General features: G+C 36.5%; 1 protein-coding gene across 10 annotated transcripts; it reads right to left on the reverse strand.

Annotated features, from left to right (window-relative positions):
• Window positions 1-359: 359 nt before the first annotated feature.
• Window positions 360-23,881, reverse strand: LOC131146556 (pentatricopeptide repeat-containing protein At1g03100, mitochondrial). Of its 10 annotated transcripts, none has more exons than XR_009134399.1 (6): window positions 21,099-21,933; window positions 19,518-19,604; window positions 9,529-11,905; window positions 7,896-8,261; window positions 1,147-1,338; window positions 360-1,045 (listed from the first exon to the last, which is right to left on the reverse strand). XR_009134399.1 is itself a non-coding variant. In XM_058096220.1 (6 exons), exon 5 carries the CDS (start codon window positions 11,883-11,885, stop codon window positions 9,540-9,542), a length of 2,346 nt encoding a protein of 781 aa, XP_057952203.1. In that variant the 5' UTR covers window positions 11,886-11,905; window positions 15,230-15,285; window positions 15,384-15,530; window positions 19,518-19,604; window positions 21,099-21,933; the 3' UTR covers window positions 360-1,338; window positions 9,529-9,539. The 10 variants fall into 10 exon arrangements, 5 of the variants coding, with proteins under 5 accessions (XP_057952203.1, XP_057952200.1, XP_057952201.1 ...); XM_058096220.1 differs by lacking the exon at window positions 7,896-8,261 and adding exons at window positions 15,230-15,285; window positions 15,384-15,530 and having other exon boundaries at window positions 360-1,338; XR_009134398.1 differs by lacking the exon at window positions 7,896-8,261.
• Window positions 23,882-24,661: the final 780 nt, after the last annotated feature.

The raw sequence follows: 24,661 nt of genomic DNA on the forward strand, positions 1-24,661 counted from the left end.
TACGGTTCGATTCGCCGTCCACGTGGCGCGTAAAGACGATGTCGGTCAAAACTGCTTTCCACCTGCCAGCGTGTCAGAGTTCAGACACACGCTCCTTTTTTCCGCGTAAAGAACACGCAAGGCCCTCTTTTACCCTTTTTCTAAGAGAGCTTTGCCACCCTGCTTGGCTGGCATCTTTCGTGGCCGTCTCAGGAGAATGTTTGCTGACGTGTTACTGACAATAGTTAAACTAATTAATTTAAATATAATTTTAATTAATTAAAACTAAAATAAAAGATAAAACTGTATTTTTGTTTACAAACTTTATTTGGGTTTTAGGGAGAATTCAATACAAATATAAAAATAAAGTAAACTTTATATGGAGTTGAAAACAAAGATTTTTTTTTTTTCGTTTTATTTTATTTTAAAATAAGATATTAAATAATATCCTGTTTGGGAAAATATTTTCCAAAATAACTCTGAAATAATCTCGCTAGACCAAGGAGCGAGATTTAAAGGATCAAAATAGTTGGGATGGCTACACGTGCCAATTACCCTCCCAACTACGTCATCTCCCATCTCTCCAGCTACTTCTCCTTCCTCGTCTTCAATTGCTCGAATTCCACCCTAGTGGGTTCTTTTATGAAAATGACAAGGGCGATGGTTGGGGGTTCTCTGCATCCGCAGAGTTTTTGCAGAATCCTCCATTGTCGTCGCCCACGTCACCATCCCGCCTCTTCCTGACCACTCCCGCGGGCTCTGAACCGTACGATTTGAGCGTACAGAGGCGAGGCTGCAAAATGATCTTCACATGAGCATTGGGCTGAATTCGAATCAAATCGACGCTGCATTGGAACAGAGTTGAATTGGATTTAGACTTAATATTGATGACCTCGAGTTCTAGAATTCCCGATTGGTTGTCTTGGGTAGTAGCTCTAATGGCCAAGATTTCAGACCAGGGAATTTCCATCTCTCTCTTCAAACCATCTTCCAGAATTTCCCACACCAATTTTCGCTTCGCAAAGTAGCACTTTGTGACCAACTCACCATAGTTCTCTGATTTCCTCTGCAGCCAGATTGAGTAACCAGGGTTGGAAGCAATAACAAAATATTCAAATTCTTTCATTTCCCTGATTTGGGTGTTTTGAGTTTATGATTGTTGATTACCCCCATGATAACAATTGAAAGAAATGATGCACTGAAGTTTGAAGTCTTCAACTTCTCTGACATTGTTAGAGATAGACAGTTTGAATCCATAAGTTGGGATAATTTCATTTCTAATAAGTTGACGAATGAAGGTGTCTTGCTCAATGTCAAACCCAGAGGTTTTAGTTCTGACAAGGCTTCCAACTTTTCATCCTGCAAAAATAAATAAGAAAATTGTTTTAGAAAAAATTTATGCAAATTAAGAAGCCTTTTCTTGTTAGAACCCAGAGAGAAAATATTGAAGGTTGTCCAAGAAAACAAATAAATGAAGGCGTTTGCTAAGTTTATAATCATTGAATTCCTCTCAATCAAAAGGATTTTTGGCACGGCTTGTTAGAGAGAGACTCCCTTCTCTCTAGGAAGGTGCATGTCGTGTGTGTTGGGGCTGTGTTCATCCTCAATCTCCTTCAATCTCGTTCGACTGGTGCTGATTTGAGTTGAGATTGGGCTTTGTTGAAGGTTATCGGACTGATTGCTGGGTGATTTCCAGCGGTGGAGTGGAAGTTGAAGGCTCGGGTGTGGAAAGTCAGTTTCCCGCCTATGAAGTTTTTTGAAAATCTGAACCTCTGAGCATCCATGGCTGGCCGGGGTGGTGCTAGGGTTGCTGGTAACCTTACCCATATAGCTGAGAGGAAGGAAGAGGTTGAATATATGCTGAGATTTATTGAAGTTGAGTGTGGGAATCGACATGCATGGAACAACAGAAGCTACAAAGATATTCTGGCCGAATATAAAATAGTCTCCAGAGAGAAAGGCCACAGCCAGAGTGAAGGAAACCAGTTGAAATCCTCATCGGAGCTTTTGGATGAATGTAGGAGACTGTGGGGTGCTTCTCATGCCTCTCTGGGTTCTTCGACTGGTGAAGAAGATCCGATTAATTCCAGGTCTGACTGTGAAAAGGACCTGGGAAGAGAGAAATCTCCACAGAAGGGACAGTTGGAGGAGGTGAATGTGGCCATTAATAACTCGGCCACTCTATCTACTCTTTTTGACATGCTCCAAGAACACTTTGGGCTTGGGGCAACCTCTGATCTGAAAGCTGTAGGTGGGGATGATTCATCTGTGAGGCAGCTGTTGGAGAAGAACAAAGCCCCGTTGGTGTTAAATGAAAAATTTCTTGAAGGGATGGGGTTGGTAGAAACTGATTCTTTAACCAAGGAAGAGTTTGATAGTGGGGAGGGGACTGAGAAGGAGAAGAAGAGATTCTAGGGTGATGAGGAGCCCTATGTTTCTGTTACCTTGGGATCAAAAGAAACAACTGAGACTATAGAAGCCAGGAAAAGCTATGCTCAGATTGTTAAGGAAGAAAGAACAATAATCTGGAATAACAAGAAGGTGTCGTGGTCAGAGTTTTTGGCAAATAACCGTAACCCTGAATGTTGTGTTCCAATTCCAGCATTTGAGTCTGATGGAACTGGTGCTCGTCTCCGAAAGGAAGATCTTTCTGCTCCGGAGAATTCATATCTCAAGTGCCTTATTGGGTACTTTGTAGGTAAATTCCCTGGGAAGGCAGCGTTAAAGAATGTGGTGAGTTCATGGAAGGTGAAGGTTAACTATGTAAGCCACAATGAAGGTTGGATTGTATTTAAATTTCAAAACAAGGATGATCTTGTGAATGTGTTGCAGAAGGGGCCTTACATCATCTATGGAAGACAATTGCTGATGAAAAGAATGCTGAAAAGGTTCCAATTTGACCCTGAACAGAGAACTACTCTTCCTGTTTGGGTTCAATTAAAGAACCTTCCAATCGAAATGTGGACTCCGACGGCTATGGGGAGGATATGTTCAGAGTTGGGTAGACCCCTTTGTGCAGATAAACTAACTTCTATGCATGCAAGAGTGTCTTTTGCTAGAATTCTGGTTGAGATTGATGTGGCCAAGGAGGTTAAATACTGTGTAAAGGTGATGATGCCAGATGAGGAGGACCCTTTGTACCAGGAAGTAGCTTATGAGAACTTACCAAGGTATTGCTCCTTCTGTAAAGCAATTGGCCACACTGTCAACCTCTGTAAGCAGAAGAAGGAGATGACATCCACTTCTGGAACAAAAATGTATGTGGCAAAGGGGGGTAACCCCATCAAGGAACCCTGCAATCGGGATAATGATGGTAGAATGAGTAATGGGGGGAAGGAGACTTTACCAAGGGATGGGGATCCAGGTAAGAATGTAGAAGTTGAACTTCTTACTGAGAAGGTGGAGGTTGGTGGCGTCCAAGTGAAGAACCAATGCCTGCAAGACTCTCCTACTCACAGTTCTGGTTGTGTTGGCCATGAATCATGTTCTCCAGTGACAGACAGGAGTGATTGCCCCTTTCCTGAGCAGGAGTATGATTGGTCTCAGGATAGAAGAGAGTTTTTTCCAGAAGAAGAGTTTGGAAATAGGTTCCTGTCCCAGCCAGAACCAGGCAAGTCTGGTGAGTTTGCTACCAGACTAGGAGATGACAGCAATAATATGGAACAGGTGTTGGAAGATGAGGATGAGCTGAGGAAAGAAAAGGGAATGTTTCCAGGCACAGGAAAGACACTGGTGGATGAAGGAAATCAGAAAGGTAACAACAAAAAAGTGATTGGTGGGATTGATGTTGCAAAGGGTACAAGCTCTACTGGTGTCCTGGGTAATGGTGTGGTATGTGCCTTGCCAGCAGTGGGTGCTACTAGTAAGGGTACTGGGTTGAAGGCTTCTTCTGGGAATCAGATGAATGACAATCAGAGTGAGGGATTTACTTTAGTCAAGAATAAGAAGAATGGGAAGAAGAGTGCAGCTATAAGTCAAGCAAACAGGAAAAGGGGGTCTGGCCCCCAACCTGCCACATGAAGATTTCATCATGGAACATCAGGGGTTTGAATAGACCCATGAAGCAAAATGAGATCTCGAATCTCATTAGGAAAAATAAAATAGATGTTTTTGGCATTTTGGAAACAAAGCTATCAGTTGGAAAATTGAAAACTATGATGAATAAGAAGTTCAAATCCTGGATGCAGGTGAATAATTTCGAATTGCACAGAGCTGGGAGAATTTTGGTGTTGTGGAACCCTCAAACAGTGTGTTTCCAAGCATGTCAAATGAATGCCCAAGCTATCCACTGCTCTGTTGAATGTTTAGTGACTGCAAAGAGATTCTTTGTTAGCTTCATTTATGGTTTAAACTCTTCAGTGGCAAGGAGAGCTCTTTGGTATGATATTGTTCAGACTGGCTTGTCTTTTTCTGGGCCTTGGATCCTGTTAGGTGATTTTAATTGTGTTTTATCTGCTGATGAGAAGAAAAATGGGGTTACTCCATCAGCATACGAAACAAAAGAAATTGGAGAATGTTTCAATGAAGCAGGGTTAACTGATTTGAACTCTTCGGGATGTTTCCTCACATGGTCGAATGGCAAAGTATGGTGTAAATTAAATCGTGTGATGGTCAACCAAAGATGGCATATGGAGGGGCTGAAAGCACATGCTAATTTCCAATACCATGGGACTGTTTCTAATCATTCTGTGTGTATGGTCTCTCTCTTCTAGTATTTGCAGTTGGGGAATAGACCTTTTAAATTTTTTAATACGTGGACAAACCATCAGAAGTTTATGGAAGTCTTGAGGGAGGGCTGGATGGAGGTATTTCACGGTTGCAGGCAGTTCTGTTTGCTAAAGAAGCTCTAGTTCTTGAAGAAACCACTGAGAGCCCTGAATTCCCTTCATTTCTCCCATCTTTCAGTACGAGCAGAGAAGGCAAGGAATGAGTTGCTAGCTGCTCAACAACTGCTGCATGATGATCCTCCTAATGTAAAATTACAGAAATCTTTGGAGGCCACGAAAGGGGAAGCTTGCAGGCTTGAAGAAGCTAACAGATTATTCTTAGCTTAAGTCTCTACGTGCAAATACCTCAAGAACTGTGACAGAGGCACTGCTTTCTTTCATGCTCTAATTAGGAGAAATACAATCAGGAACCATATAGCTAACTTAACAAAAGCAAATGGGGAGCAGACTAACTCCCAGGGCCAGGTCATTGAGGAGTTCTTGAGGTTCTATATTCAGCTGCTGGGGGAGGAGATACCTGGCACTAGAGTTAATTACCAGATTATTGCCACTGGCCCAGTCCTGAATGAAAGCCAGAAAGACATGATGATGGCTCCAATATCTGATGATGAGATAAAGAGTGCTTTATTTAGTATCGGGGATGGGAAGTCCCCAGGACCAGATGGATATTCTGCATGCTTCTTTAAAAAATCCTGGAGCATTGTGGGGGAGGAGTTCACTCTAGCAGTAAGGGAATTTTTTGAAAATGGGAGATTGCTCAAGCAAACTAATCACACTGTCATTGCACTTAACCCCAAGACAAATCATGCATCTACTATAAATGACTTCAGACCAATATCCTGCTGTAATGTGTTCTACAAGGTAATAGCCAAGGTGATTGCTGGCAGATTGAAAGTTGGTCTCGAGCACATTGTTAATCCAGCTCAAACTGCGTTTGTGAAGCAGAGAAGTATGGTTGAGAACATCTACTTAGTCCAAGAACTGGTGAGAGGGTATGCAAGGAAGCGTATATGCCCAAGATGTATGTTTAAAATAGACCTTAAGAAGGCATACGACTCTGTCTCCTGGTCCTTTTTAAATGACATGATGGTACATCTGAATTTTCCACCAGATATGATTGGTTGGATTATGGAGTGTGTGTCCTCTACCACATATTCCTTATCTCTTAATGGAAGATTTCATGGATTTTTCAAAGGAAGGAAAGGTCTCAGGCAGGGGGACCCCCTATCCCCACTACTATTTGTTATTTGCTTGGAGTATTTTTCTAGACTGCTGAAGACCTTGGAAAGCAAAGCAGATTTTTATTTCCACCCTAAATGTGATAAACTGAAAATTTCTCATCTTGCTTTTGCAGATGACCTCATGTTTTTCTCAAGAGGAGATATATCATCTGTTGGGCACCTAATGGATTGCTTGGGGAAATTTTCCAGCTGCTCGGGACTCTCAGCAAATTGTCTGAAATCAAATATCTACCATGCTGGAGTGAAGGAACATGAATTAGAAAAGCTGTTGCAGTTGACTGAAATGTTTGTTGGGAGCTTTCCATTTAGATATTTGGGAATACCTTTAGCAGCCTCAAGGTTGAATTGTACTCATTATGCTCCTTTGGTAAATAGACTTGCTAACATGTTTAAAGGATGGCTGGGACATACACTATCATATGCAGGGAGGCTTGAACTTATCAATTCAGTTGTTCAAGGGGTTGAGTGCTTCTGGCTAGCAATCTTTCCCATTCCAAAGAATGTGCTTGATCAGATTGTGAAATTGTGTAGTCTTCCTTTGGGGTGGGAAAAAGAAACCTTCAATGTCCTGGAAGGAGGTATGTCTCCCAAAATCTGAAAGGGGGCAGGGGGTGCTCGATTTAAATGCTTGGAACTCAACTCTGCTGACAAAAACTGTGTGGAATATACATTCAAAGAAAGATTCTCTTTAGGCTAAGTAGATTCACCAGGTATACCTTATGGGCTCTGATATTTGGGGAGCTACTGCTATGAAAAGTGACTCTCCTCTGTTTAAGAAGTTGATAGAAATTAAAAACAGATTATTGCAACACTCTGGGAATTCTGAAGCTGCCATCAGGTTGCTAAATGGGTGGGATTTAAATTGCTCACATGATTGTTATGATTTCTGGAGAAATAAAGGGAGCAATGTCCCTTGGGTAAAAGAGGTATGGAAAAGTGGAAGCACCCCGAAACATGCTTTTATTCTTTGGTTGGGTATTAAAGGGAAATTATCAACAAATAATAAGCTTGTTGGGGAAGATGTTGACCAGCTATGTGTTTGTTGTAAAGAAGAAACCAAGACTGTAGACCACCTCTCCTTCAGTTGTAAATTTTCTTCCCCTGTTTGGGGTTGAATAAGAGACTGGCTGGGGTTGATCAGATTCATGTCTACCCTTAAAGCTACGGCTAAATGGTTACATAAAGAGGTTAAAGGAACTGGAATACAAGCGGTAGGGAAGAGAGTTGGTTTTGCAACCACAGTCTACTTCTTATGGCACTATAGAAACAAAAAGAAATTTGAAGGAGAAGACATCTTGACTGAGGAATTGGTAAAAGTAATTCAAAGACACTTGTTTAGAGTTGTATTTGATAGGTTTAACTTGTATTCTTTTGAGCAGGAGGTTGAATGTAAATGTATGGCTTGGTTTGTAATGTTTTTGCTCTTTGGCCATGATGGACCTAGTTATGCCTGGGTTGCTATGTAACTTTTAAATGATTGCTATTGTTATTGGGGTTGTTTTTCCCCTTGATCCTGGGTATGCCCAGAGTATATTGTAAACATTCCTTTGATCAATATATTTACCATTTGATCAAAAAAAAAAAAGAAATAAAAATAAACAGGGAAAGAAATAATAAAAAAATTAATAAAAAGAATTGAGGAAAAATCATAGCATAAAATCCTAGCTAATCAAACTGCTTTTAAGCCATTTAATATATAAAGCTAGCTAAACGAAATGGCATAGGAAAGAAGCATTCATGGTTCATGCATGCATATATGTTGATTGCGAGAGCCCCAACAATGGATGAAATCTATATTTTCCTGAATTCCATGTATGCAGGAAACAAGAAACCTAGATGCACGAAAAGGGAAATGGGATAGAGAGAAAAGAAAGAAGAAGGCTAATGCTGGTTTTAAGACAAATTAAATTGAAGCAGCAAAACAGAGAGAGAATGCAGAGGCATTAACCTGAGGATTAATAAAGGATGTGAGCCTAATCTTCTTGGAAACAACCTCTGATGATTGAAACCCAGAAGAAGATTCATGTTCCCCTGCAGGACGAACAGAGAGAGAACGCAATGGAGGATTCTGCAGAAACTCTGTGGACGCAGAGAACCCCCAACCAACGTGCTTGTCATTTTCACAAAAGAATCTGCGAGGATGGAAGTGGAGTGACCAAAGACGAGGAAGGAGAAGTAGCCGGAGAGGTGGGAGACGACATGGTTGGGAAGGTAAGGGACGCCGTACTATTTTCAGGCAAATCTCGGTAGATGGTCCAGCGAGATTTGTTTGCCATGTGTCGCCATACCAACTGCCCTGACCCTTTAAATCTCGCTGCTTGGTCCAGCGAGAGATTACGTCAGAGTTATTTTGAAAAATATTTTTACAAACAGGGTATTATTTAATATGTTATTTTTAAATAAAGATAAAATTGGAAAAAACTCTGAAAACAATAATATTTGAGTTAAATAAAATATTTTAAAATCCAATCCACATCAAATCACATTAAGAATTCAAATGTTAATATAACATTTTATTAGCTAATTATTAGAATGAGTCAATGAACAGATATTAATGTTTGCATCCTCCAGTATGATGCTGTCTGGATGTTCAAAGGGTTCATCTAGATTGGAGTTCCGAGTAATAAAAAAAAATTATAGAAATACAAAGCATTACTAGCAGAAATGTAACACAAACTATTGAAACATTTTAACTGAAAAGTGAGATGGAGCAAAGTCTTGTACACTACAAACATGCTAAGAATATGCATTTGCCCACATTAATTTAATTTTGTGTTCACAAAAAATTAGATGTATGATGCAATAAGATGGAACAAACAAAAAGGAAAATAGGAATTATACGAAGAGATAAAAAAAAACTACATCTCACATGAGTTTTTTTAACAATTATAGAGATCTTCCCTAATCATTTAAAAAAATATTAAATGAACTTTCTCGAGATTTGATATTACTATTAGACAACAAAGTCGGCTATAACTCCAAATGATAGGAAAAATAACCATTTTTTAGCAAGAAAAATGAAAGATTTGTGGTGTTTAGATCTCTAGCAAGTCCTATATGCCACTAAAAAATCAGGACCTAAATTTACATTACCCTTATGTTAAGAAAGAGGTTAAATTTGAAGTTGTATTGAACTTAGATAAAATATAATATAAAATTATATTGAAATTTGTCCAAATTTACCCAATTCAAATCTAAGGTCCAAAATTTATATGTTCTTAAATGCAACATAAAGATATGAAATTGCGTTAGTTCTCTATGCTTCATCAACAGTATAGTAGTTCAAGAAACAATCTCAAGCAATCCAAATATGGTTGCGCCTAGGGTATACTGAAATAAAATCAAGTTATTTTGAAATTTTTCTATAAAAATTATACATAAAATTTAGACTAAACAGAGATTTAAATTCTATTTCAAGTATCTAGTGTTAAAATAACCAATCATCCTTAAAACTACACAAGCCAGGCACTGCAAGAAACCAGACATGGATGTAAACTTTTTTCATTGTTAAAATGATTTCACATAAAAATGCTTGCAACATTTCAGAGATAATTTACGGCTAGAGAAGGCATGAAGCTTACTCAGAACTCCTTCAAAACAAGCCTACCCACTTCTTAAAGGCTAATGCAGCTTCTCTCTTTTTAAATTGGGTTTCTGTCTGGAATTTGGGAGCCTTGCCCTTGTGAAGTGTTTTATGGTACTTCAGGAAGAGAGTTCGGTATTTGTACTTGTCGATGAACATGTTCCCTCTCTCCATCATCACAATGACTTCATTTGCTCTAATAAAAAATCCACCCCTCACAAATGTATAAAGAACTGAATCCAGGAGCTCTTGATCAAACTTCAATGGAGTAGAAGAAGCAAGAGATTTCATCTCACCCCATAGCTCTGTTACTTCCAGATATTTCCCCCCAATAGCAGCATATCCAGTGACCATGGAATGGAATGTTTGAGCATTTGGGACATGCCCCAAACTCCTCATTTTATTCAAAGCCTTCTCAGCATCTTGCATCAATCTCTTTTTGCAGAAAAAATGAATTACATTGTTCCAATCATGAACTCCATAATCCGCTCTCTGCCCTTCCTTGATTTCCAGCAAGAGCTTTGCCATTATGCCGGCTTCACCACCCCCTGCACATCCCTTAACCAGCAACTCAAATTCTTGATTCCCAGCTCTGGGTAGTTTAGCTTCTTTCATCTCTCTGAACATATGAAGTGCTCCTTGGGTATCTTTTTGAAGCACCCGGGATTGGATCATTGCCTCATAACAGCTTGAATCTAGCTGGACCCCAGCCTTACGAGCATCTCGTAGAAGTGACGTGACCTCTCCTGCTTTATTTGCTTTACAATATGCTTTTAGCAGTGAGGAATATACAGAAGAACCAGTACGAACCCCCGCTAAACGCATTTCATCAAGAAGGTCATGTGCTTGGCTTAACCACCCAAGTGAAATGCATGAATTAACGACTTGAACCAAGGGTGAATTATCAGCTGAACTTGTGGAATCTTCTTTCTCTGCTTTGATTAAAAACTCAGCCAAATTTTTTGTCTTGCCAGCTTCCAGAAAAGCCTTGACCAATTTCACATAAATTTTTCCTGTTGGTTGGAGAATACCACGCTCAGTCATAATCAATTCAACTTGCATATGCAACTTCGTTAACAATGCATGAAGCATTTCTTTTGCCTCTGCCTCGAGTTTTAAAAAATTCAGGTCTCTAGAAAATTCTTCATAAGAAAAGGGTGAGCTTCTAATTAATTCAGAATTCTCTAAACCATCTGATTTCTCATGGATCACTCCAGAAACATGTCCATTGGGAGATTTATCAACATTTCCAGCAAACTCAAGTACGAGGGTTGCTGCAGCAAGAGAATTTCGTGCTTCCTTTGCCTTCCGAAGCATTTCCAAGACCATGTGGGATGCAGAATCTAGGTCCCCAAAGTTCAGATGGCATGTAAGCAGGCAGTTGTAGAACTGTCGAAACTGAATATCAGTTAGGTTATGCACCTCTTCTACGTGTCTCTGCAGCTTTTTGAGTTCTTCCCTACGCCCATTTCTTTCATAAATATGTGCCATTATAATCAGCAAGTTCGCATCAGCTTTGACTCCTATTTGAGGCATCATGTCAAGCAGCTGCTCTGCTTTTCTTGTTGTCCCAAATACAAGACACGCAGACAAAACAATGTTGAATGCAACAGTATTAGGCTTCATAGCAATCAAAGGTCCATTACTCTTCTTACGTGAATCAACCCTGCCATCTTGGAACAAGTAACCTATTTCAAGAATCAACTCAGCAGCAAGTAAAGCTCCAGGAGCCGTTTGTGTCATGTGAGCCACAATTGCAGACCAAGCAGTCACCGGGGGATATTGTTCCGAGTCAACCAACTTTCTCAGAATAGTTGATGCAGGACCTGGTAGTCCACATTTTGCAAGGTTAAAAGAGAGATAAATAAGAGTCTCCTTCTCTAACAAGTTTTGTTTACCCTCGTCAAAAGCCTTCTCCACCAGCCCATAAGCTTTCTCAAGCCACTGAAGATCAAGGCTTTCTGCAGAACTTGACAAAAGCTGGCTTACAATGGACTTCCTTGGAAACCCATCCATCAGCAAGTGTTGTTCATACAATCTCCACATATCACTGAATCTGCGCTCGTCAATTGCATTTTGTAATTCCATGTTCAGTTTACCTGGGTCTCGAGCTTGGACCAAGAATGTTCCAGCCATGGTTGAAAAGAACTGTAGTGGTTGGGCCAATCCATTCTGAGATTCCAAAACCAGAGTCTGCATGTGTATGTAAAGGCGACTGACGGAACAATGGCTCTGAGAGACATGTGGTAGCGGTATGGGAACCCTCGCAATGCTGCAATCGCTACCAGCAAGCAGGGATGAAGCAGATCTGGTAACAGGAGTAATATGACAGCACAGTTTTCTGATTGACTGCATTTTTTTCCCTTTTCTGAATGCTACACATTGACAGCAACAAATTTGGCATTGAAATGGATTAAAGTTTGCAACGTGGTCAACACTAACCAGACAGAGAACCATGAACACATGAAATTTAGAAAATACATACCATCAAGAACTAAATAATAGAATCTTGGCAAGCGAAAACATATTTAATATTGCAGACAACAAATAAAATGATGAACTATGCAAGCTTCTGGATATGGCACCAGCTACTAAATATATCTGAAGATATGCCAAAGGTAAAAAATCCATACAAACAATGGTAAATATATTTTAAGTAATAACCATAGGGGCACATCTGCTGAAGTCCAGAGCAATACTTTAATTAAATAGTGGAGTACACATATTTCCCTTTGCCACCCATGGGCAAGCATTGAATCAAATTTAAACAGACGATAGCCACTATGCCCAACACATGAGTAATTTCTAGGATATGATAGTGTGGAAGCATTTGGATTCATAATAATGCATCTATATGGTTTAGTGTGATAGAATCATATATAATCTGAACAATAGCATCCCGCCGTTACCCTACAAGTCAAATTTACTTTCAATTTCTCCGTGCAAAGGAAAGGCTCCTCTAAGGGAAAGCAGAATAACCTATTAAAGCAATGTTCTTCAACACCAACTTTACTAGGCCCAAGCTTCCTTCCCTTTCAGACCAACAGACAACCTCCCAACTAGCCACATGATCCTTATTATCCCCCACCCAATACCAAAGGAAATCTCCAAAAAAAATTTCAATATTTCTAGTGATGGGGATCAACATGCACCTCGAGTATCTTTCGCAAATATTGTGACACATGGACGACCACAAGAAGTCCACCATTGGATGTGAACTTTATTTGCAGCAATTGAAGCTTCTCTTGGAAGCTAGCTTGGAAAGAGGATGACAACTTGCAAATCAAAGAGTCTTGGTTTTTCAAGAAGCATGACAACTTGCAAGTCAAAGAGTATTGTTTTTTCAAGAAGCATTTATTTCATTTAAGTTCCTAGACTCCACTATCATAATTATTCTAGTTCCTAGGCACCTATTTCCTATGACAAACTATTTCCTAAGAACCTCATTATCTATATTTTAAATGTTTTATTTTACTTTTGTATTTTCTTTAATATCTTATGAAGCCATGTGCAAGTCATGTGCTTGCTCATGTAAGGCTATAAATATGTCATCACTTGTATTGTAAAAAGTATCTTTTGCATTATCAATTAGAAAGGAAGCCTTTGCTTAAACTTGTGAATCTTGTTCCTCTCCTTGTCAGTGAATAGTGTGAGGCTACGTTCCGTCTCCCTGGAGAATGGGTGGTGAGAGACTACGCCAACATCAACGTCATCATCAACACTCCACACCCACTCCTCTTTCATAGCTCACAGCCACAACCTTCCTCAAGCTTCATTCTTGTCTCAAGATCCCTAAGGATCAACAAGCTTGCTCGTGGTGATATCAAGTACTCGTGTGTCTTGGTGTTTGTTATTCCGAACCTTTTGATAAGCTCATTTCAATTCATTGTTTGTGACCATCTAAAACAGCCCCTAAAGGGGCCTTGTCAGCCTTGAAACTCTACCCAAACCCTTGATTGAAAAACCTTGTTCATTCTCTTTAAATCTTCCTATATTTTCAACATGAACATGCTTGTTAGTACCATGCATAGGGATATTTGATTTGTACGCTAGGACTTGTGATCTAAGACTTCTAATATAACATCTTTTAAAGTGAGCTTGATTACTTAAATGAAATGATCAACTAAGGGCTTTTAAACCAAATCATATATGTTTTCAAAATCTCAACAACTTGTTATCATTAAAATATGTTTGTGATGTCCATCCTTGGTTTATTCAACTCTCCCCATAGATTGTGATATTGTGTGTGCGCTACAAAGAGGGTCAACCATAGGACTAGGGCTACTTAGAACCGTCCTACATCATCTAGCCAACCCACCCCCACCGTCCCCTTGCGCGTGCATCTAAAAATGGATAAGAAATAGATAGGGATACTAGCAAGACAAACCTAAATAAGTGTAATACCCAGACAAATAAAGCACTCTTCCACCCATCCAACCATTTAGACACCTCCTCCATAATAGGATCCCAAAATCCCTCCGTCCAAAGTTTATCATCTAGACGAACTCTTGAAATTAACTTAAGACACCAATCAAGAATACAACACCCAACTAAAGAGGAGTAGAGGACAACTCCAAAGATCTAGAAACATTCAAGTTAATACAAACTATCACACTCTTCCCAAGATTTATTTTAAAACCAGAAGCCCTCCCAAACAATTGCAAGAAATATGACTTTTTGAGACAAATCAATTCATCACTAAAGTTGTATATTTTGTTGCCAATGCTTTCAAGATGAAAAAATTCATCCCAATTTCATCACCAAAAAATCCATCGCAAAAAGTATTCTGTGATAAAATTCGAAATTTTTCGTTAAAACTTTGATTAAGGATGCAGTTTTTTGTCCTTACAAAAAGGGGCAAATGTGAATCTTAGATCATTGGCGACAAATAAATATCGTCCCTTAAATGTATTCATGACTCATAAAAATTTATCCCCAAAAAAAAAATTAAGGAAAAAAAAACATTGGCAGAAGTCTTTAGGGATAGAAGACATTAGTCCTGAATTGTTTACCAACAAAACTATTTCATCTCAAAAGGTCTTTAGGGAAGAACAAAAGTTGTTGACAAAGGTATTTAGGGATGCAATTTCATTGGGAAATCTAATATCTATGCTTAGCGACAAGACTTTTAACGATAAAATTGTCTTCTCACTGAAATTATTCTTATCTTTGCCATATCTATAATCTTATGACTGTAGCACCCTACTTTTAGAATCGCTATGTATAAGTATAACATTCAATATCATATTTAAAGATCTAATAGATATTCAAAAACACATCTAAACAACATTACATAAACATTTGTCCTTTTTGTTACCAAAAAAAGACATAACATTTCATTGTTAAATATCATAAAGCATACAGTTCATACAAATATCACAAATTTTAAAAAATTTTAATAGCCCAAAGCAGGATGAGGTCCATAGCTTGAAATGAAATCATACACCATGTTTGCAATGGTGAAAAATTTAAATAAAACAAACAAAAAGGTTAATAAAAAATTTGAAATTTCATAGAAAATTGAAAAACTGAAACATTAAGTCGTATTATTCCATGTATAAAACTTCTACCAGAATTTCATAATCATCCTATTGCTTAAATGAAAATTTTTAACTTTCATTGTTTCAATTTTTAACCCAATGACATTTTAGACTATAACAACAGGCTTCAGACAAAAAGGAATTATGCATAGAACATACGTGTTGAGCTTTTGCATCCAAAATGCTTGGTGCAGTGTCCAAACTAGCTTCATTATCTGGAAAACAAAAAAGGAAAATAAAAAACATTTAAGAAAATCATGACCTCACAAGGGGAAAATAACCTATAGGCTTATAGCTATATTTAGATTATCACCTTTTACAAATAACAGAAGAAAACATAGTTCACATGTAACAGCAATACATATTAGGATGCTGGGGATGAAACTAGCAACCAAGAATAGAGAATTTTTTTTTTTCGGTCAACAAAATCAACTCCTGCTGGTTCTCAATTTCTGCGGACCTACATGCCATCACAAGTGAAAAATAACCTTATAGCTATATTTAGATTATCACCTCTTACAAGTTACAAATAACAGAACAAAACATAGTTCACATGTAAAAACAATATATATTAGGATGCTGGGGAGTGAAACTAGCATCTGAGAATAGACGTTTTTTTTCTTTGGGCCAACAAAATCAACTCCGGCTGCTCAATTTCTGCATAACTTTTTGACGGCACCAAACTTGCAATGAGAAAGATTTTGGGTTAAACATGTTTTTCCCATAAACTTTAACAAAATTATATTTCACTCCCACGCATGACCATAATGAAAGACCACCATACATTCCTCAATAAATACTATTTTTAATTGAAAAAATGAAATATGGAAAAGAGGAAAATGAACAAAACTATAATTTTTAGGACACCATTCCTTCTTTTTGCATCTCCAACTTAGAATCTGCATGGGGGTTTGTTTGTAATAGATATGCAGAATCATTACCTATGCATGACCATGTGTGTTTTATTACCGATATTGGATTAAATTTATTATCACAAGATAATCATAATCCAGTATCACACACACACACATAATAATTCTAAATCAAATCCTAATCAGTAAGGTACATACTTGACCTCTAGAGAAGTTTTATCGAATTTAATATAACATTTTCCCCATCCAAATTACGAACAGACTACGTCATCCAGTTGATTCTTCTCCATTTAATTTCTCTTTATTGGCCACAGGTCATTCCAATTACAAAGAGAAAAAAACAAAAAATCTCTCTTGTCATGTGAGTGAACCCATGCATTGACATAAGGGTGGAGGTGATGCAGGACAAGAAGGGAATGGACGGACCCTCATTGGAGCCTAGACAGAGAATTAGATTAAGGAATTGTTGGATTTCTGCCCAATTGATTTAGGAGTAATTAATTAGGGCTTATGTTTAGAGGGAACGTCTTGGATCAACAATAAGGTTGCTCCTTTGTCACTGGTTGGTCATAGGTTCGAGTGCAAGGAAACAACCTTTCTAAATAAAAGTAGGGGTGAGACTGCACACAGTGTAACGACTCTCCCCCTACCTTCACAAAGTGGGGAACCTTGTGGCCCAAGGATGCCCTTTTTTAATTAGGGCTTATGCTTATTTGGGGGTTTGTTTGTAATAGATATGTATTTTTTAGAAGTTCATTTGTATTTTGAACTCTCATGTATCCTTAGGAGTTTGCGCGTACTTCAATGTAATTTAGGCTTTCTTATAAACAGGGTATGAAATCCATTTAAGAGTTATTTTTTGATGAATTTTAATTGAAAGTGAAGTGTAATTCCCCCCACATTATACCTCTTTCCTTCTCTTCTTCCTTCTTCTTCAGTTCTTCTCCCCCTCTCCTCTCCCCTCACCTTAATTCTCTCTTGGCTGCAATCTCTAATTTCAGTCCTGCATCATTAGGAATGAGAGCCCAACCAAGATCTTCATTATTCCCCCTGCAATCCCCTATTTTCCTCTCTCATTCTTCTTCTTCTTCTACTTTCCATTAAACACCAGAAATTCTGTGATATCCCTTAACCGATTTCTCTTCTTCATCTCCGATTTTATTATTCCTCCCATCTTATTCCTCCTCCTTTCTCTTTCCCCCTGTTCTATTTCTATTCTCTGTTTTGCATCATTTTCCCAGTGCTTCTGATCTCCCTGTTCTATTCTTGTTATGTCCTCCTGTCTCTTCTACTTGCAGTAGTTCCTCTTCTTCTTCTCCTCCCCTTCTTCTCTTCTCTTTTTCTATTTCTCTCCCTATCTCTCTATATTTCTGATTTTCTGTTCAATCTCTTCAGTCATCTTCTCTCCTTGGGAATTTCAGTCAAATTTTTCTTTATAACCACCTGTAACTTCCAGCAAAAACTACACTTGCCCTCAAGTTTCAAATGCCATTTTCCAGAAGTTGTGCTGCAACACCAGCAAATTAAAAAAAAAAAACAAAACAAAACCCCTGTAACTTCCAGAAAAAACTACGGTTGTGCCCTCAAGTTTCAAATATCACTTTCCAAGAGTTGTGTTGCAAAACCACCACTAACAGTTACAAACAGAAACTTCAGAAAAGTCTCGCCCTAAAATTTCTCCTCCATCCAGTAAATAGTGTTGACCCTATAAGCCACCTAAAAATTTCCCAGGAAAATCCATTCAAAATCCATTACTTCCTGGTGCACTCTCTTTGCACCAACGCCACCATTGGACTCTACCATCCCCTATCTACCAAAATTGAAATTTCATCGCTGGAGGTGGCCCTTGCAAGTGGCACACATTCCCCACATGCCGGCAACATGCATGAGAAAAATTGCCATAATTTACCGCAAATTCCAGCCTTGTGATTAATTGGTTCCAGCCAAGATATTTGGGGTTTTCCCCTATTTTGATCTGCAGTGTAAGAGTCCAACTTCTGGCTTTATTTTTTGCAAGCAAGCATAGTATTTTGATACAAAAAGTTAGAAATTGGAATACCAGTGTTCCATCAGCACTTTGGAGCATCAATTTATCACTGCCCGCAATAAGAATTGGATTTTGTTGCATTCTGTCAGTTTTCTAAGTGTTTGATCCTCCAACATTTTAAAATTCAATGCTAAATGTTTTCCAACTAAGGAGATTCGATGCAGGACGAGAAGCAGGGCAATGGACAGACTCTCATTGGAGGCTACTTAAGGAGAATTGGATTTCAGCCCAATATCTGAGGAATAATTAATTAGGTTTTGTTTTTGGGAGGGTTTGTTTGTAGATTGTAATAGATATGTAATTTGGGGGTTTATTTGTAATTTAAGGGTTTATGTGTAATTTAATGCTTAGATGGATGAGTGGTATAACATTGAAAGATAAATTAAGGAATGAACATATTCGTGGTAAGTTAGGTGTAGCTCCTATAGAAGATAAGACAAGGGAGGGATGACTCAGATGGTATGGACACTTGCAACGCAAGCCACATAGTGCACCTGTGAGGAAGAGTGACTTAGTTACTATGGGGGGCAATAAAAGGGGTAGGGGTAGACCTAAAATAACTTGGGAGAAGAGAGTGAGTAAGGATTTAATATCCTTGAATCTATCAAAAGAAATGGTTCATGATCACATAAATTGACGGAAAAGTATTCATATAACCGACCCCACCTAGTGGGACTAAGGCTTGGTTTTGTTGTTGTTGTTGTTGTTGTTTGTTAGGCTTTCTTATAAATAGAGTGTGAGTTAGTTTGTGATGAAATTGAATTGAAAGTGAGAGTGATTTTTCCTCTATTGTATTTCCTTCCTTCTCTTCCTTCTCCCTTCTTCTTCATATTTCCCTCTCCTCTTCTCTATCTTTCCCAAATTTTCTCTTGGCTGCAATCTCTAATTTTTGTCCTGCATCAGGGGGCATAACCAATGTATATCTTAATGAAGATAAAACTGCCACCTACGACCTTCGGCAAGCAATAGTGGTCAAATGGAGAGGGTACATTTTTCTTGACTACATAATAGATAACATGTCACATTAAAGTTACAGAAAAATATTTTCATACTAGCATAAAAAACATTCAAATGCAAGCTTATTACGAGTACAAGTCACAAAATATATTATTATGCACTGCATTTTCTAGGAACAAACAAAAGAAGTTTTGAAGTAAAATAGGATACAACAAAGATAAATTAATAGGATACTCCCAAGATGGGATCTCTTATATTCGATTTCAAATCAAAAACAGGCATAGCATCTCAACAAGACACAATTGTCATGAGATTAACAGGCTGATGATTAGTTAAAATTGCTTCCATACAAATGGAAGCATGTTAGAGTCACAAACAGCATTTAATGCTTGTCTTATACACACACGTCAATCTAAACCCAGAGCAAGGCTAAAAAAGGGGCTTATATTGTATATAAACAATACATATATAGATGCATACATATACGTATATATATAAAAATATAATTAACAATGAAAATGAAATGCCTGGTGCACAAGGATGATAATTACTCTTAACAAATAAAATTCACCTTTTTGGCCGGCACACACCATATTAGAGTCACAACAATCTATCAACTGTCATCAGCTACCACCATCATAACTCATGATTTGCAACACTGCGTAAGAGAAAAAGAAAGAACGAAAGAAAAGAAAAGAAAAATATGAATGGTAAGACAAAACAACAAAATATTCAAAAAACATCATTCATTTGCAAAATTAATGCATATTCAGCAAAAAAACAAAGTACGTTGTTTTCTCATTCTATCCCACTGGCTCATTCATTCGCAGAACCATAATACACAAAGCATGAGCTCCAAATATGATGTGGTGACATAAAACTGTTTTAAGGGCCCACTTAGTTGTGAATACATTTTCCATTTCCATTTTTTAGTTTTGCCAAAAAATTGTAAAAATTTTGGTTCATTTTCTTTTAGTTTTTCAAGATTCATATTCCAAAGGTAGAAAATAAGGAGTTTGCTTAAATGTAAAACATAATTCATTTTTTTATTTCTAGATCTCAAAACAATTACAAGAAAGACAACTTGTTTTGTAATTTCTCAAAATCATATAAGATAGTAATATACTATCTAGGATCATAGATTTTGAGGCTTGGATTTAGATTTGTATGGACTTGGAAGAAATTCAATAAAAAACCCACACAAATCAAAGTCAATGATCCAAATTCCGTACTCCCATTTGCAAGGTAAGAGAGTTAGAAATCCTGAAAATAATAAAAATATGTTTTCCAACTTTTCTATATAAATTTAAAAAATTAGAAAGCAAGCTGGCATTTTTGTAATTATTGAAAAACAAAAATGAAAAATAAAAATATTCCCCCAGAAAGTAGTGCTAATTTTTTTTGTTGTTGTTTTTGTTTCATACAAATGTTTTGAAAATGAAAAATTCACTTACTCTTATAATATTTTTTATATCAAATTCTTTTATAATTTTTTGAAAAATTAAAATGGAAAATGTCAACTGTCTTCCACAATAAACGGCCCTAAGATTCTATGTCAACTACTAACACTTCCAAGGTGTTAGTATCCCAAATAAACTTACTCTATGTTTGGGAGCTTGGATTTCATGCCTTGGATTTGGATTTGTGTTTATTTAGACAAAATGTAATACAAAATTATATCATATTTTATTAAATCTACATAAATCCAAATCCAAGGCCTAAAATTAGTACCCCAAACACTGCCTTAAAAATGCCCACCAACCCATATATTCTCTGCCTATTACTAAATATTCCAAGGTGTTCAATAGACCATCATATTATCTGTATTTTCACTAAAAACCCACTTTGAGAACCATGACTATAAGAATCAATTCGGCCAGACCAGTGAACACACACAAATCCCCAACATAAAAATGAAAAATAGTTGAACAATAATCAATATGGCGACATAGAACAACAGAATATACAAAGAAGCACAGCAACACACACACACACACACAAAAGGACCCTAGAAATAGGAAAACAAAGACCCCAACTGAATAAATACATGAATGCATGAATGTATATATCCTAAATAAAGGAAGAAAAAGAAGAGGGAGAAAGCGGGCAGTGCATAGGTGTGAAGCTAAGTTTAAGGGATTGGAAGACAAACCTTGAGGGGGAGGTGCGACGGCGACGGCGACGGCCTCTGGTAGTGGTGGATGGGGTTTTTTCCTCAATCATCGACCTTGATTGTAGGCGAGACACGAGGGGCGGAGCATTGAAGTGAGAAATAGAATTGAGATGCGCGAGACCGAAGAGGAAAAGAGCATTTCAAGGCAAAACAAAAAACGACACCATTTTGTATGCGTTTCGTGGAGCTTTTTCGCGACGCCTCAAGTGCGCCACTAAAGATATATGTTCTCGTCGCTAAAAAGATCAATAAGAGTTTAAAAGACTATATACAATAACCCGCTAAAAAAGTCCAATTTCCCAACTTTTAGCCAGCTCTTGTTCGTAATTTTTATTTCCCACCATAATTTGGGAAACTAAAATCGCCTCAAAAAATTTTGTTGCCAAAAAAAAATATTTTGTTGTGAAACAATTGGTTAAAATTAAAATCACTTCTGGCTTTTCTTTATTTTTTAAGTTAATATAAATTTCAACTACTATGCCTATTAATATAATAAAAGTTAAGGAATTAATCTAGTTGGTTGTGTAGTTATTCGTGTTTCATGAAGACAACTCAATTATATATATACAAACAATAATAACAACAAAATCAAATTGTAAGTCCCACTAGGTGAAGTCGATTATATGAATCATTTCGACAATTTATGCAATCATGGACCATTTCATTTGATAGATTCAGGGTTATTAAATTCTTACTCACTATCTCCTTCCAAGTTATTTTAAATCTACCTCAATCCCTTCTATTGTTTCCCACAATAACTAATTCACTCTTTCTCAATAGTACACCTACGTTACAACTATTCATATCATCAAAGTCGTTTATCTCTTATCTTATCTTCTATACGAGTTACATTTAACTTATCGAGAATATGTTCATTCTTTAATTTATCTTTCAGTGTTATACTACTCATTCATCTAAGCATTCTCATATCGGTGACTTTTACTTTTAAGATATTCTATTTTTTCTTCGCCCAACATTCTGATCCATATAGCATAATTGGTCGTATAGTCGTCTTATAAAACTTTCCTTTTAATTTTAAGAATATTCTACGATCACAGAACACACTTGAAGCACTTCGTTATTTTACCCAACCTGCATACAATAACAACAAAGCAAAAGCAAGAATGAAAATAAAAACATGTAATAATAATGATTACTATTATATATAAAGTAATAAAAACCATGATGACAAAAATAATAATAATAATTACAATCATAATAGAAAATTATTATTACAAAAACAAAAAATAATAATAAATAATAAAGCAACAATAACAATAATAACAATAATTATTACTGGAAAATAACATGGAAATCCAAAAAAAATATATTAATTACTATTTTTATTTTAAAACTATAAAGAAATATTATGATCCGAAAAATGAAAAAAGAAATATTGAATTGACATTATATATTTGAAAAATTATAAAATTAAATAATTCTACATTTTGGGTTTTAGAAAATGACATTTTTTTCATTCCATCATAGCACAATTGAAGAGTACCAAATGCAACTTAGAAAGGAAATGAAATTGTAATTTACATCGTTATTATATGTTGCTAACCAAACACGAATAATAATGGCATTTTAACATCAAATTCATTATTATCTCGATTTGGATCATTCATATTTTTCAATTTCAGTCTACAAAAAATGGGATGTGATTCACAACCATTCATTAAAATAATGAATTAATTAATAGTACAACAAGAGTGTACAAACATCATAATATTTTATCTTCATTTCCGTCATATCTTTCTCATTCCTAATTTTGGACGTTGTGGAGAGGACTAATTTGCATGTCATCCCTTTTAATTAGTTTAACAATAATTATAAAGATAAAAAGATATTAAGTTTTTTGAGGTTTGACAAAACCAAAGAAACCTTTCCCAAAAATCTCAAGAGTCTCCTCTAAAATTTCAAGAATTTCAATTACCTTCTTTGAGATTTTTTTTAAAAGATACAAACATTTCTTTTCCCACATTTGGTTTACAATGGAATTAGAAATAAAATCCGTATTGAAAATATCATTATTATGTTTGGTTAATAAGGATTGGAATGGAATAAAAAATAAACCAATTTTCAAAAATGTCATTATTGCGTAATTATTTATTTCAGTAAAGCTTAATTATATAATTTCAAATTAATTATATGTAATTATAATAATATGAAATCATTTACTTCAACCTGAAAAATCAATTTTTTTTTTCTAAACTAAAAATCAAGAATAAATTCATCAGTAAAAGCACAAGGACAAATTTATAAATATTCATGGAAGAAGAAGAAGAAGATGGAACTTGCTTTTATCTTCACTCCGATGAACCAAAACCCACCAGCAGGGACAGCGGCAATAAAGCTATATACACACACAGTCGATCGATCACAAACGCCCACATGCACACCATTAATTTCATGCGTAGCTGTAGGCTCTCAGACCCAATTGAGAGATTGACGAACGAGAGACGGGCAAAGAAAAGAAAATGAAGAGTAAAAACATAACAGAATAAAATTAGAAAAACAAAAAAGAGAGATGAAGGAGAACCTAAATTTAAAGAAGATCGAGTCTGAAAGATTTAACCTAGCATTTGGAAGGAGGCATGAGATTGAGCCCCAGGTCATCCTTGTCCAACACCAACTGAGGCTTGTTAGTTAACTGATCTCCGTTCGCGGAGCTGCAGCGGAGACAGAGATGGAGGAGGCTGCGGCTAGGTTCCTTTGAGAGAGGCATGAAGAAGAGCATTGGGCTTATTTAAATTTTGGATATTTTTGGTATTTTCAGTTTGTTTGAAATAGGAATGGATAGTGATTCTCACGAGTTCTAAGGAGGAATCACCATTCTCCCAAACGATTGAATGACCATTCTCGTAGAATTTAACATCCCGCAAATCAAATGCAAGAATGAGATCTATTCCAAAAGATTAATTTTATTTTCAATCTTATACGCCAAAACAAATAGAGTTAAAATTTGTATCATTTTGACAAATCTTAAGAGGATAATGTCATAGGTTCAAATTTTATAGAGTATGATTATGTTCTTGTTTGATCGAATTACACCAAAATAACTTTACTAACTTAACAAGCCGACTTTGATCCCTTGGAGATTAAAGAAATGAGGAAGTCGATAAAAAATATAATTGATCAAAGGTAATCAAATGTTCAACTGATCACCGCCTGTATTGTAAATATGCAATTACAAATAATCCAACTAAAATAATAAGAATTGGACCTAACACGATTCCAAATAGAAAAATTTCAATCATTTCAATTTGTTTGAACAGGGAAGGTTCCTGTACATGTCTTTTTGTCAAATCTTAAGAAATGCTAGTATCTTTTGTCCTAATTATAATGTCATCATTTTTTTTTTTAAAAAGAGAGAAAAACTTTATAGGATCTATTTGAAATAATAATTTTGTTTGATTTAAAAAAAATTATTTTCTTTATATAAAATATTATTAAAAATTTTAAATTAAATATTAATAATATATAAAACCATATTTTTATTCATTAATTAGTTTATCGTAACTATTATTTGTTTCTTACTT

The sequence above is a fragment of the Malania oleifera genome, chromosome 13 (assembly GCF_029873635.1).
Source record: "Malania oleifera isolate guangnan ecotype guangnan chromosome 13, ASM2987363v1, whole genome shotgun sequence".
Taxonomy (NCBI): Eukaryota; Viridiplantae; Streptophyta; class Magnoliopsida; order Santalales; family Ximeniaceae; genus Malania; species Malania oleifera.